General features: G+C 55.0%; 1 protein-coding gene across 3 annotated transcripts in view; it reads left to right on the forward strand.

The window, feature by feature from the left end:
* LOC115653541 (receptor-type tyrosine-protein phosphatase U-like) overlaps nt 1–12,072 on the forward strand; it is a 114,939-nt gene that overhangs the window by 34,539 nt on the left and 68,328 nt on the right. For all 3 annotated transcript variants that reach the window (XM_030566932.1, XM_030566934.1, XM_030566935.1), the window contains exons 5-7: nt 8,329–8,511; nt 8,936–9,124; nt 11,173–11,355. In XM_030566932.1, the coding sequence (XP_030422792.1) occupies nt 8,329–8,511; nt 8,936–9,124; nt 11,173–11,355 (555 nt within the window). The remainder of the gene's footprint in view (nt 1–8,328; nt 8,512–8,935; nt 9,125–11,172; nt 11,356–12,072) is intronic.

Raw genomic sequence — 12,072 nt, forward strand, 5'->3', positions numbered from 1 at the left:
CAGACTCCCACCAAGACATTACCCTTTTTGCTCACACTTCTAAACTTAATCCAGAGACTCTTAGGTTTTGGGCTGGCAGTGCACATACTGTGTGTGGAGTCACTATGTCGGGATGTGCGTGTGTCAGGGTGTGAGCTGGCAGTGCACAGACCATGTGTGTGGAGGTGCTGTGTCATTGTGTGTGTGTGTTGGGATATGGGCTGGCAGTGCATATACCGTGTATGGAGGCGCTGTGTCGGTGTGTGTATGTGTGTGTATGCGTCAAGATGTGCCCTGGCAGTGCATATACCGTGTGTGTAGAGGTGCTGTGTCCGGGTGTGCATCTGTGTTGGGGTATGGGCTGGAAATACACATACAGATAATGGAGCAAGTAATTAAAGAAATCATCTGCAAACACTTGGAAGGTGGTAAGGTGATAGGGAATAGCCAGCATGGATTTGTAAAGAACAAATTGTGTCAAACTAATCTGATAGCATTCTTTGATAGGATAACGAGCCTTGTGGATAAGGGAGAAGTGGTGGATGTGATATGCCTAGACTTTAGTAAGGCATTTGATACGGTCTCGCATGATATTCTTATAGATAAACTAGGAAAGTACAATTTAGATGGGGCTACTATAAGGTGGGTGCATAACTGGCTGGATAACCGTACTCAGAGAGTAGTTCTTAATGGCTCCCAATCCTGCTGGAAAGGTATAACAAGTGGGGTTCCACAGGGGTCTGTTTTGGGACCGGCTCTGTTCAATATCTTCATCAACGATTTAGATGTTGGCATAGAAAGTACGCTTATTAAGTTTGCAGACGATACCAAACTGGGAGGGATTGCAACTGCTTTGGAGGACAGGGTCAAAATTCAAAATGATCTGGACAAATTGGAGAAATGGTCTGAGGTAAACCGGATGAAGTTCAATAAAGATAAATGCAAAGTGCTCCACTTAGGAGGGAACAATCAGTTTCACACATACAGAATGGGAAGAGACTGTCTAGGAAGGAGTATGGCAGAAAGAGATCTAGGGGTCATAGTGGACCACAAGCTTAATATGAGTCAACAGTGTGATACTGTTGCAAAAAAAGCAAACGTGATTCTGTGATGCATTAACAGATGTGTTGTAAACAAGACCCGAGAAGTCATTCTTCCGCTCTACTCTGCGCTGGTTAGGCCTCAACTGGAGTCTTGTGTCCAGTTGTGGGCAGCGCATTTCAAGAAAGATGTGGAGAAATTGGAGAGGGTCCAGAGAAGAGCAACAAGAATGATTAAAGGTCTTGAGAACATGACCTATGAAGGAAGGCTGAAGGAATTGGGTTTGTTTAGTTTGGAAAAGAGAAGACTGAGAGGGGACATGATAGCAGTTTTCAGGTATCTAAAAAGGTGTCATCAGGAGGAGGGAGAAAACTTGTTCACCTTAGCCTCCAATGATAGAACAAGAAGCAATGGGCTTAAAGTGCAGCAAGGGAGATTTAGGTTGGACATTAGGAAAAAGTTCCTAACTGTCAGGGTAGTTAAACACTGGAATAAATTGCCTAGGAAAGTTGTGAAATCTCCATCTCTGGAGATATTTAAGAGTAGGTTAGATAAATGTCTATCAGGGATGGTCTAGACAGTATTTGGTCCTGCCATGAGGGCAGGGGACTGGACTCGATGACCTCTCGAAGTCCCTTCCAGTCCTAGAGTCTATGAGTCTATGAGTCTATACCATGTGTGCAGAGCTGCTGTGTCGGGGGGGGGGGGTGTCGAGGTGTGTGTTGGTGTATGGGCTGGCAGTACACATACCGTGTGTGTGGAGTTGCTATGTCGGGGTGTGCATGTGTGTCAGGGTATGAGCTGGCAGTGCACATACCCTGTGTGTGAAGGCGCAGTATCAAGATGTGCGCTGGCAGTGCATATACCGTGTGTGTGGAGGTGCTGTGTCCGAGTGTGCATCTGTGTTGGGGTATGGGCTGGAAATACACATACCATGTGTGTGGAGGCGCTGTGTTGGGGTGTGTGTATGTGTTGGTGTATGGGCTGGCAGTACACATACCGTGTGTGTGAAGTCGCTATGTCGGGGTGTGCATGTGTGTCAGGTTTTGGGCTGGCAGTGCACATACCATGTATGTGGAGGTGCTGTGTCGGGGTGTGTGTGTGTGTGTCGGGGTATGGGCTAGAAATACACATACTATGTATGTGGAGGCGCTGTGTTGGGGTTTGTGTGTGTGTGTCGGGGTGTGGGGTGGCAGTGCATATACCGCTTGTGTGGAGGTGCTGTGTTGGAGTATGTGTATGTATGTCGGGGTATGGGCTGGCAGTGCACATACTGTGTGTGTGGAGGTGCTGTGTCAGGATGTGTGTTGGTGTATGGGCTGGCAGTGCACTTACCGTTTTTGTAGAGGCGCTGTGTCGGGATGTGCATGTGTGTAGGGATATGGGGTGGCAGTGCACATACCGTGTGTTGAAGTCGCTGTGTCTGGGTGTGTGCATGTGTGTCGGGGTATGGACTGGCAGTGCACATACCACGTGTTGGAGTCGCTGTGTTGGAGTGTGTATGTGTGTGTTTGGGAATGGGCTGGCAGTGCACATACTGCGTGTGTGGAGGTGCTGTGTCGGGGTGTGTGTGTGTGGGAGGTATGGGCTGGCAGTGCACATACCGTGTGTGTGGAGGCGCTGTTGTGACGATGCGGTTCTGGCGGGACCCAACTGAGAGTGCCAATTCAGGACCAATTGCTTAAACAGGGCAGTCACAGTCCCAGGCTGGGGTTTTTCCACCTTTAAGGCAAACCAAACCAGCCAGACAAAAATGACTTCGGTTTCACTCCACTGGCTAACCACAAGTCACACAAGCAATTTCCTTAGACACTCCAGTCTCCCAGAATCACCACCAGTCCCACTCGTCCTGGGGATGAATGGTTGTTAAAACCAACACCCCAATAAAAGAAAATGGTTCTCTCGATCCCAAAGGACCAAGCCCCAGACCCAGGGCAATATACACAGCAGATCTTACCCACAAATCACGCTATTGCCAATCCTTTAGAATCTAAAATCTAAAGGTTTATTCATAAAGGGAAAAAGGTAGAGATGAGAGCTAGGATTGGTTAAATGGAATCAATTCCATACAGTGATGGCAAAGTTCTTAGTTCAGGCTTGTAGCAGTGATGGAGTAAACTGCAGGTTCAAATCAAGTCTCTGGAGAACATCCCCCGCTGGGATGGGTCATTCAGTCCTTTGTGCAGAGCTTCAGTTTGTAGCAAAGTCCCTCCAGAGGTAGGAAGCAGGATTGAAGACCAGATGGAGATGAGACATCAGCCTTTTATAGGCTCTTCCAGGTGTAAGAACCTCTCTGTTCTTACTGTGGAAAATTACAGCAAAATGGAGTCTGCTGTCACACGGGCAAGTTCCAGATTATATCAATAACATCACAGCTGTGTCGGGGTGTGCGTGTATGTTGGGGTATGGGCTGGCAGTGCACATACCGTGTGTGTGGAGGCGCTGTGTTGGGGTGTGTGCGTGTGTCAGGGTGTGTGTGGGGGGAGGTATGGGCTGGCAGTGCATATACCATGTGTGTGGAGGCGCTGTGTCAGGATGTGTGTGTGTGTGTTGGGGTATGGGCTGGCAGGGCATATACCATGTGTGTGGAGGCGCTGTGTCAGGGTGTGTGTGTGTGTTGGGGTATGGGCTGGCAGTGCACATACCGTGTGTGTGGAGGCGCTGTGTTGGGGTGTGTGCGTGTGTCAGGGTGTTTGTGTGGGGGAGGTATGGGCTGGCAGTGCATATACCATGTGTGTGGAGGCGCTGTGTCAGGATGTGTGTGTGTTGGTGTATGGGCTGGCAGTGCATATACCATGTGTGTGGAGGCGCTGTGTCGGGGTGTGTGTGTGTGTTGGGGTATGGGCTGGCAGTGCATATACCATGTGTGTGGAGGCTCTGTGTCAGGGTGTGTCTGTAGGGATATCGGGGTGACGATGTCTGGGACGTGTATCCCTGTGTTTGTAGGAGGGGCCGGGGTAGCAGTGGTGGTTAGCATAGGACGGTTTGGGCATTTTCAACAGGGCGTGCTCCGCTCCTGCCTTCCAGACCCACAGAAACTGCTCATTCTCCACCGGTCAGGTCTCCACACTGAGCTGTTGATGTCAGATCCCGTCATCAGCAAGGGCTCAGGCATGGCAGGGACTTGCCACACAGGGCCCTAGGCAGACAGACAGAGCTTGGGGGCAGGGGGAGCTGAGGCTCTTTGTGATCCGATAGGGAGCATGGCGGACTGACCAGGGAATGGCATCTAGTTTTACTGGCACTGTCTGCATGGGGCAGGGCCGTCCAAAGGATTCAGGGGGCCTGGGGCAAAGCAATTTTGGGGGCCCCTTCCATAAAAAAAATTGCAATACTATACAATACTATATTCTTGTGGGGGCCCATGCAAGGCCCAGCACAAATTGCCCCACTTGCTTCCCCCCACGCGTGGCCCTGGGAAAAATAAACCTTCCGCATCTTGGCACAAACCCAGTTTTGAGAAAACTTCTTTACAAAGTATCACTGGTTCTCAGCATCAGCTAGTGCTAAAAGGCACTAAAGCTCATTAAAAGGGTTGGACAAATATTTTCCGTCAAAACTTTTTCTGGATCGAAAACTAGGGGTTTTTAAAAAGCAGAAAAAAATCACGGACAATGTCTGCTTTCCTTCAAAATTTGTTGTGGTTTTTTTTAATTGAAAAGCTGAAATTAGTCTGCCATAACCTGAACATGGTTTGGGGTTTCAGAACTGTGTGGCCAAATATTTGCTGCTTGCTGTGTTTGATTGTTTAAAGAAACAATAACAAAAATTCTGCTTAAAAAAAATCCAAAACTTTTGAACCACCTCAGCTTGTGACCAAACGCCTGAGCCCATCCAGAGATTTTTCCAGGTTTTTGATACTCTGCTGGCTTCCTTGACTCATATATGTCTCCATAACTTTGGGTTCATTTAGCTTAGAACATAAGAACAGCCATATTGGGTCAAACCAAAGGTCCATCCAGCCCAGTATCCTGTCTACCGACAGTGGCCAGTGCCAGGTGCCCCAGAGGGAGTGAAGCTAACAGGTAATGATCAAATGATCTCGCTCCTGCCATCCATCTCCACCCTCTGATGAACATCGGCTAGGGACACCATTCCTTACCCATCCTGGCTAACAGCCATTAATGGACTTAACCTCCATGCATTTATCTGTTTCCTAGAGACTGGCTCCATGGGGTCCCTCACAAACTGGAGACGGTTCTTGTGGGTTTGTCTTTAGTAGAGCTTATGTACATACTCCACGAACTGAGCATTTGAGCTTGTTCCAGAATGTGGGATGAGCCTATGTTGTGAAAACTGAAATGCTGAAAATAGCACATGCATGTGAATGGACACAGGGTGCTAAAATTAAATTAACCCAGGGGTTCTCAGACTGGGGGTCGGGACCCCTCAGGGGGTCACAAGGTTGTTACTGGGGCCGCGAGCTGTCAGCCTCCACCTCAAACCCCGCTTTGCCTCCAGCATTTATAATAGTGTTAAATATATAAACAAGTGTTTTCAATGTTAAGAGGGCGGAGTCGCACTCAGAGGTTTGCTATGTGAAAGGGGTCACCAGGACAAAAGTTTGAGAACCACTGAACTAACCCCTCTGAAGCCTCAGGGAATGCAGGGGAGGGGGTTCTCCCTTGGTAGGGCTGGGAAGGATATTGCTCTTCTCATATGATCCCTCCCCCAGTGGCTAATTTGAAACGAAGCTACCCTCCCCTGCCATGAATCTCCCTACGGCACTGAAATTAGATACAGACTATAATTTGGCATTTGAGAAGTGAAAGGGGTGGCAGCCCTAATGGAAAAGCTAACAGCTTGGCTCTTCTGCAAGCCTTAAACTGCTGAATGAGCTTTAGGGTAGGGAAGGTTCCTCCCCAAACAGCCTGGCCCTGTCCCCTATCCGACCCCCACCCACTTCCTGCCCCCCAACTGCCCTTCCCCCTCAGAATCCCCGACCCATCGTGCTCCTTGTTCCCTTACCGTCCCCCAGAGACTCCCCCCAACCACCACCCCAGGACCCCACCCCTGCTCCCTGTCCCCTGACTGCTCCGACCCCTATCCACCCCCCCCCCCGCTGAGTCTTGACAGATCCCTGGAACGCCTACAATCCAACCCCCCCATTCCCTGTCCCCTGACCGCCCCCCCAGCCTCTGCCCCCTCCCTGTCTCCTGACTGTCCCCCAGCCCCGGCCCCTTACCCCCAGCTCCCCCCTCATCCAGATTCTCAGTGCACTGCATCCAGGAGCGTCCCTGAACAGCTGCAGCGTGGCTCTGGTGGGGCCCCTGAGCCCCTCCCCGCTCACAGCCGCGTGGTGGGGGGGCAGGGCTGCGAGCTGCAGCGGGGCCTGAGCTCCCTCCCTCAGCCTGGAGCTCCGAGCCCGGCCCCCTCACCAGGCGGCCCAGCGGGAGGGGCTCAGGGGCCCCACCGGAGCCTCACCGCAGCTGTTCAGGGACGCTCCTGGATTCGTTGAGGCTCTGGGAGAGGGTGGAGGTGGGGTCGGGCCGGGGCTGGGGCCAGGGAGGAAACCTCGGTCGTTCCCGTGGGGGCCCCTGCGGAGCCTGGGACAAATTGCCCCACTTGCTCCCCCACCCCGGCCGGCCCTGGCATGGGGGATGGTAGAACAGGGGATGACTTTAGGTGAGAGAGGGTGTGAAGAACTGGGAATGTTCTTAATGTTTGTTCTGAATACTGTGTTGGTGTCCAGGGTCCCCTAGGCAGCTCTGAAGTATCTAGGTGGTGGGATAAGGGTGTGTGATTGCTGCAGAGCAAAGGGCCAGTGCACCTAAATGCCTGACACTCTGTCTCCTAGCACCTGATGGCCTGGGCCCATCCCCTGCAAAGGTGCCAGCTGAAGGTGTTGGAGACAAAGGGATCAGGTGACCTCCTGGCCCGGGAAAGAGACAAAGCCCGGAGGAGGGGCTGGCGGGGGGGTTAGTTTTGAAGCTGGCTGGAAATGGAGGGATGGCCCAACGGGGCTTGGGCTTCCCAACAGGGCTCTGGTCTCCCTGGGGGCCCCAGATGGACCTAACTAAAGGGGGTCCTGCTGTCTGTGCCTGCAAGACCTGTCTTGGACTGTGTTCCCGCCGTCCAAATAAACCTTCTGTTTTACTAGCAGGCTGAGAGTCGTGGTAAATCGCAGGAAGTGGGGGTGCAGGGCCCGGTGGCTTCCCCAGGACCCCAGCTAGGTGGACTCGCTGTGGGAAGCGCACAGAGGGGCAGAGGATGCTGAATGCTCCAGGGTCAGACCCAGGAGGTGAAGCCATGTGAGCTTCTTGCCCTGCAGACAGTCTGCTCCGAGGAAGAGGAAGCTCCCCAAAGTCCTGCCTGGCTTGGTGGGGAGCAGTTCCAGAGCATCGCCCGGGGACTCCGTGACAGGCAGTACCTGAGCCAGGAGTGGGGTGGGATGAGTCAACCCCTTTGCCAGGGAAACTGGACAAAGGAAGAGAGCCTGCTGGAGAGAGTTTTGGTTTCAGTTTTGGGCTGGCTGGGAAGAGGCAGGGAACCCCAAGTCTGAGGTCTAAGAGCCTTGCCCCAGAGGGATGTGGCTGAGGGGTCCTGGTTGTACCTACAAGCCCTGCTTGGGACTGTGTTCCTGTTGTCTAATAAACCTTCTGTGTTACTGGCTGGCTGAGAGTCACAGTGAATCGCAGGAAGTGGGGGTGCAGGGCCCAGACTCCCCCACACTCCGTGACAGTCTGTTCTACTGAGACTCCGAGAGCTGCCCCCAGGAGCCAGAGCTGCAGCCTCTGTCACTGTACCAGTCCCTCAGACGCTATGGGGTGGGGCTCCATAATGTGCAATGTTTTAACAGTGAGGGTCATTCCCCAGGGGAACAGCTGCCCCGGGGACGGGTGGGGTCTCTGACACATGAAGCGTTTATATCGAGAGTGGCTGCTGCCTTTCTAAAGATTCACTCTGATTCAACCACCAGTTACTGAGTGTGACAGAGTTGCTGGCAGAAGGGGAGACGATCCCCCCTGCAGGGACCCCAGGGTGGGTCTCTGGCCTGGACAAGGCAATAGGTCAGACTGGATGGTCAGAATGGGCCCTTCTGGCCTTGACACCCAGGGAAATACAGCGACTCAGTTGGGCTGACTCACCTGCACTCCCCCTCACTCACCCCACCCCCAAGGCCCGGGGCACGTGTGAATCCTGTAAAGAGAAACGGGGGAGATAGACTGATCAGAGAGGAGCTTATCCTGGCAACCCCTACTGTAGTGTGGGTGCCCAGCATGGCTCAGGATCGGGCCCATAATGGCTGTGGGAAGCCGCATGATTGAATAACCCTCAAGAGTCTCCCCTGATTTCTTTGTTACACAGAAAAGTGTGAAATATCCAGAACCTGGGACTCTGGATTGCAGTTTGCCCACGAGGGGCAGTTCTACGCCCTGGGTGACTCACTGACGTTGAACTGCTCTGAGGGGTATTGGCCGTCACCGCCTGTGATCAAATGTGTCAGAAATGGGAGCCAGGCTGTCTGGAGTGAGATACCCGCATGCCGGGGTAAGTGTGAGCCCCGCCCCGAGTCACCGCAGGCACAGGGGCCGGACTGGCAGCCAGACTCCGTGACACTTTGGTATCTCCGGAGCCAGGTGGATTCTCGCCCCATAAACTCTCTGGTTCGTTTTGGCCTCTCAGCCTCTCGTATGGGGACACTAACCCTGCTTCAAATGCAGAGGCCCTGAGCCAGACCCCACCCATCCCAAGCAGGCCCTGGGCCCTGGGGCCAATACGGAAGGGCAGGAACAGGCCAGAGACTCGCTGTCACCAGCGTGTCCATGTTCCTCGCCTTTCCCCAGCCCTTTGCTGTTCTGGGTTCTCCAGGGCTCCCTTTGGCTCAGCTCTGCTCCAGGATCACCCAGGGGCAGCCAGCTGCACCTTTCACCAGAACAGGATCCACAGAGACTGGACATTTCTTTCCTTCCAGGGGTTTGTACGATGGCAGGAAACTGGCCCCCGTCAGTCTCTGCTGCCTCTGCACGGACAGAGTTTGCCGTTGGCGAGAGCGTTCTGGTGACCTGTCGCCCGGAGCAGTACGAGGGGAGCCCGGCTTGGGTGCGATGTACGGAGACGGCTGGGCGCGTGGAGTGGGACACGAGGAATGTGAGCTGTGTGGGTGAGTTCTGCACAGACGGGCTGCAGGGCAGGCTGGGGGGCAGGATCCAAACCCTGGGACACCGAGAGCCTCTAAAGAGGCCCTGCAACTTCCTGGGGGCATCTTTATGTCTTGAGTGTTCAGCTCAGACCTTCCGAAGGGCGTGAAGTGACCAGGGCCAACTCTAACATTTTTGCTGCCACAAGCAAAAAATAATAAAAAAAAGAGCCCTGCCCCGCCCCAGCGAGTGTTGCGCTGCCCAAGTCCCTGCCCCCGAGTGTCGTGTCACGTTGCCCAAGTCCGCGCCCCCCCAAGCGCCGTGTTGCCTAAGCCTACCACCCCCCCGAGCACCGCACCGTGCCGCCCAAGTCCCCGCCTCCCCGAGCGCCATGCCGCTGAAGCCCACCCCCACTAAGCACCGCGCCGCCCAAGCCCCGCCCCCCCCAGCGCCACCCGGCCAAACCAAAAAAAACAAAAACAAACCCTGAGCGCTCCCCGTCCTCAGGTTGCCCCCGCAAGCACGTGCTTGGTAGGCTGGTGTCTGGAGCCGGCCCTGGAAGGGACAGTGACAGCGAATGCAGCCTGGGGGGGGAGAGTGTGGAGGGAGCGTGGGGGGGTTCTAGGCTGTGTTGGAGGGGTGTTAGGGGATGTCTGTGGAGTGTATCAGTGTGTGTGTGTCGGGGTTGTGTGGCTAAGTATTATAGGGGTGTGTATATGGGGTTGTGTGCAGGGACTTGAGGATATACCAAGTATCTGTAAGGTGTAGGAGATGTGTGTTAGCTTGTAACGGTGTGTATTGCTGTGTCTGTGCGCTGTAGGAGGTGTTAGGGTGTGTCATTGTGTATCAGGGCATAGGCGCCAACTTCCTCAGTTCCTGGCGGGGGTGCTCAACCCCCCACTCTTCCCCAAGATGAATGCTCCAAGGAAAGACCCAGGAGGTGAAGCCGTGTGAGCTTCTTGCCCTGCAGACAGTCTGCTCCAAGGGAGAGGAGGCTCCCCAAAGTCCTGACTGGCTTTGTGGGGAACAATTCCAGAGCATTGCCTGGGAACTCCGTGACACAGAGTTAATGTGCAGCCAGGCCATGAAGTATTCCCTCTGCCCAGCAGGGAAGTTGTGTCTAAAGGCTGAAGACGACACAGTGGGAGCCCGCCAGACCCACACACACACACACACACACTCAGTTCCCCAGCCAAGCGTGTGGTGTTGAATCCTGGGGTGGGAGATAAACGAACTAGTCATGTTGTGTATTTGGTTATCTTGGTAATAGAATCTTGTGTTGCGGTGGCAACTGAGTTAGATTATTAGGGGATAGACTGCTCCAGGGTTTACAGCTCTCTGTATCTCTAGTAATGTCTTCCTATAGCGGTTGCCCCCAACGATATAACAAGTCACGCTCATAATGGCCCGTGGGCGTGAAATCTGTGGGAGAACAGCAGAGGTGAAAGTAAGCCGGTCTGGTTCAGTACAGTTACCGGCAAGAGCCAGTACACCATGCCAGACCGCACCAGCTTCTGCAGCGGGGATCCCAGAGCCCTTTGAATCTCGCCCGCGGCTCTGGTGGCCGGGCTGGGGCTGGATTTAAAGGGCTCAGAGCTCCCTCCGCTGCGGGCAGCCCAGAGTCCTTTAAATCCCGCCTGCGGCTCTGGCAGCCACAACTGCGGTGGGCATTTAAAGTGCCTGGAGCTCCGCGGCAGCCCAAGCCCCGGGCCCTTTAATTTCCCCTGAGCCCCGGGGCTCTCAGCCACTTCTGCAGCTGAGGGCCCTGGGTTGATTTAAAGGCTCTGGGGCTCCCAGCCACAGCCAGTGCCCCAGGGCCTTTAAATCTTGAGAGGCCTCGTCTCTTCTGGATGAGGCCATCCCCCTCAGGACTCCGGCAGTATCGGTAAGTCCTGTAAGTTACTTTCACTCCTGGAGACCAGCCAGCCAAGCCCAGCCCAGGCCCTGCGGAGGTGACAGCCGGCAGCCTGTGGCATGGTAACAACACACGTGGCTCTGCCAAGGTGCCCCGAGAGGCCCCTGTTCAAAGCATGTCTCAGCCCCCTTACCCCCATCTCACTCCTGTGTACAGAAAAGTGTAAAGCTCCAGACACCCGGGACTCCAGGGTCCGGTTCGCCCTCGAGCAGCAGTTTTACAGCCCAGGGGACTCGGTGACGTGGAGCTGCCCTGTGGGGTACCAGCCCTCGCAGCCTGACATCAGATGCACTAGACAGGGGAGCCAAAGTGTCTGGAGCGGGACAGCCGCCTGCGCTGGTCAGTGTGAGCCCCTGGGGTCACTGCGATCACAGGGCTCTGGCTCCCTCCCTCTAGCACCTCCCAGCTCCCGAGTGACCGGCCTTTGTGCCCCCCGCTGCTCTCCTGGCGCCAGCCCCTGGCTTCCAAGTTGGCGTCTCAGCCTGTGTCCTAATGAGGGGTGTCCCCTTGTCTCTGGCCCTGGCAGCCTGATACGAGTCTCCCTCTGCCAACACCCCCTGCGGTGCAAACCCTGGGCCAGCCCCAGCGAGGGGTGAGTGCAGGGTCTGGGGGGGTCAGTGGCAGAGGAGGGAGGCAGGGACAGCGGCCAGACCCAGCGAGGGGTGAGTGCAGGATCCAGGGAAGTCAGTGGCGGAGGAGGGAGACAGAGAGATTGGTCGCACCCAGCGAGGGGTGAGTGCAGGGTCTGGGGGGTCAGTGGTAGAGGAGGGAGGCAGGGAGATCAGCCGGACCCAGCGAGGGGTGAGCGCACGGTCCGGGGGGTCAGTGGTGGAGGAGGGAGGCAGGGACACTGGCTAGACCCAGCGAGGGGTGAGCGCAGGGCCCTGGGGGGTCAGTCGGGGAGGAGGGAGGCAGGGACAGCGGCCAGACCCAGCGAGGGGTGAGCGCAGGGCCCTGGGGGGTCAGTGGTGGAGGAGGGAGGCAGGGAGATTGGCCAGACCCAGCGAGGGGTGAGTGCAGGGTCTGGGGGGTCAGTGGTAGAGGAGGGAGGCAGGG

Source organism: Gopherus evgoodei, chromosome 6, assembly GCF_007399415.2.
Source record: "Gopherus evgoodei ecotype Sinaloan lineage chromosome 6, rGopEvg1_v1.p, whole genome shotgun sequence".
Classification (NCBI taxonomy): Eukaryota; Metazoa; Chordata; order Testudines; family Testudinidae; genus Gopherus; species Gopherus evgoodei.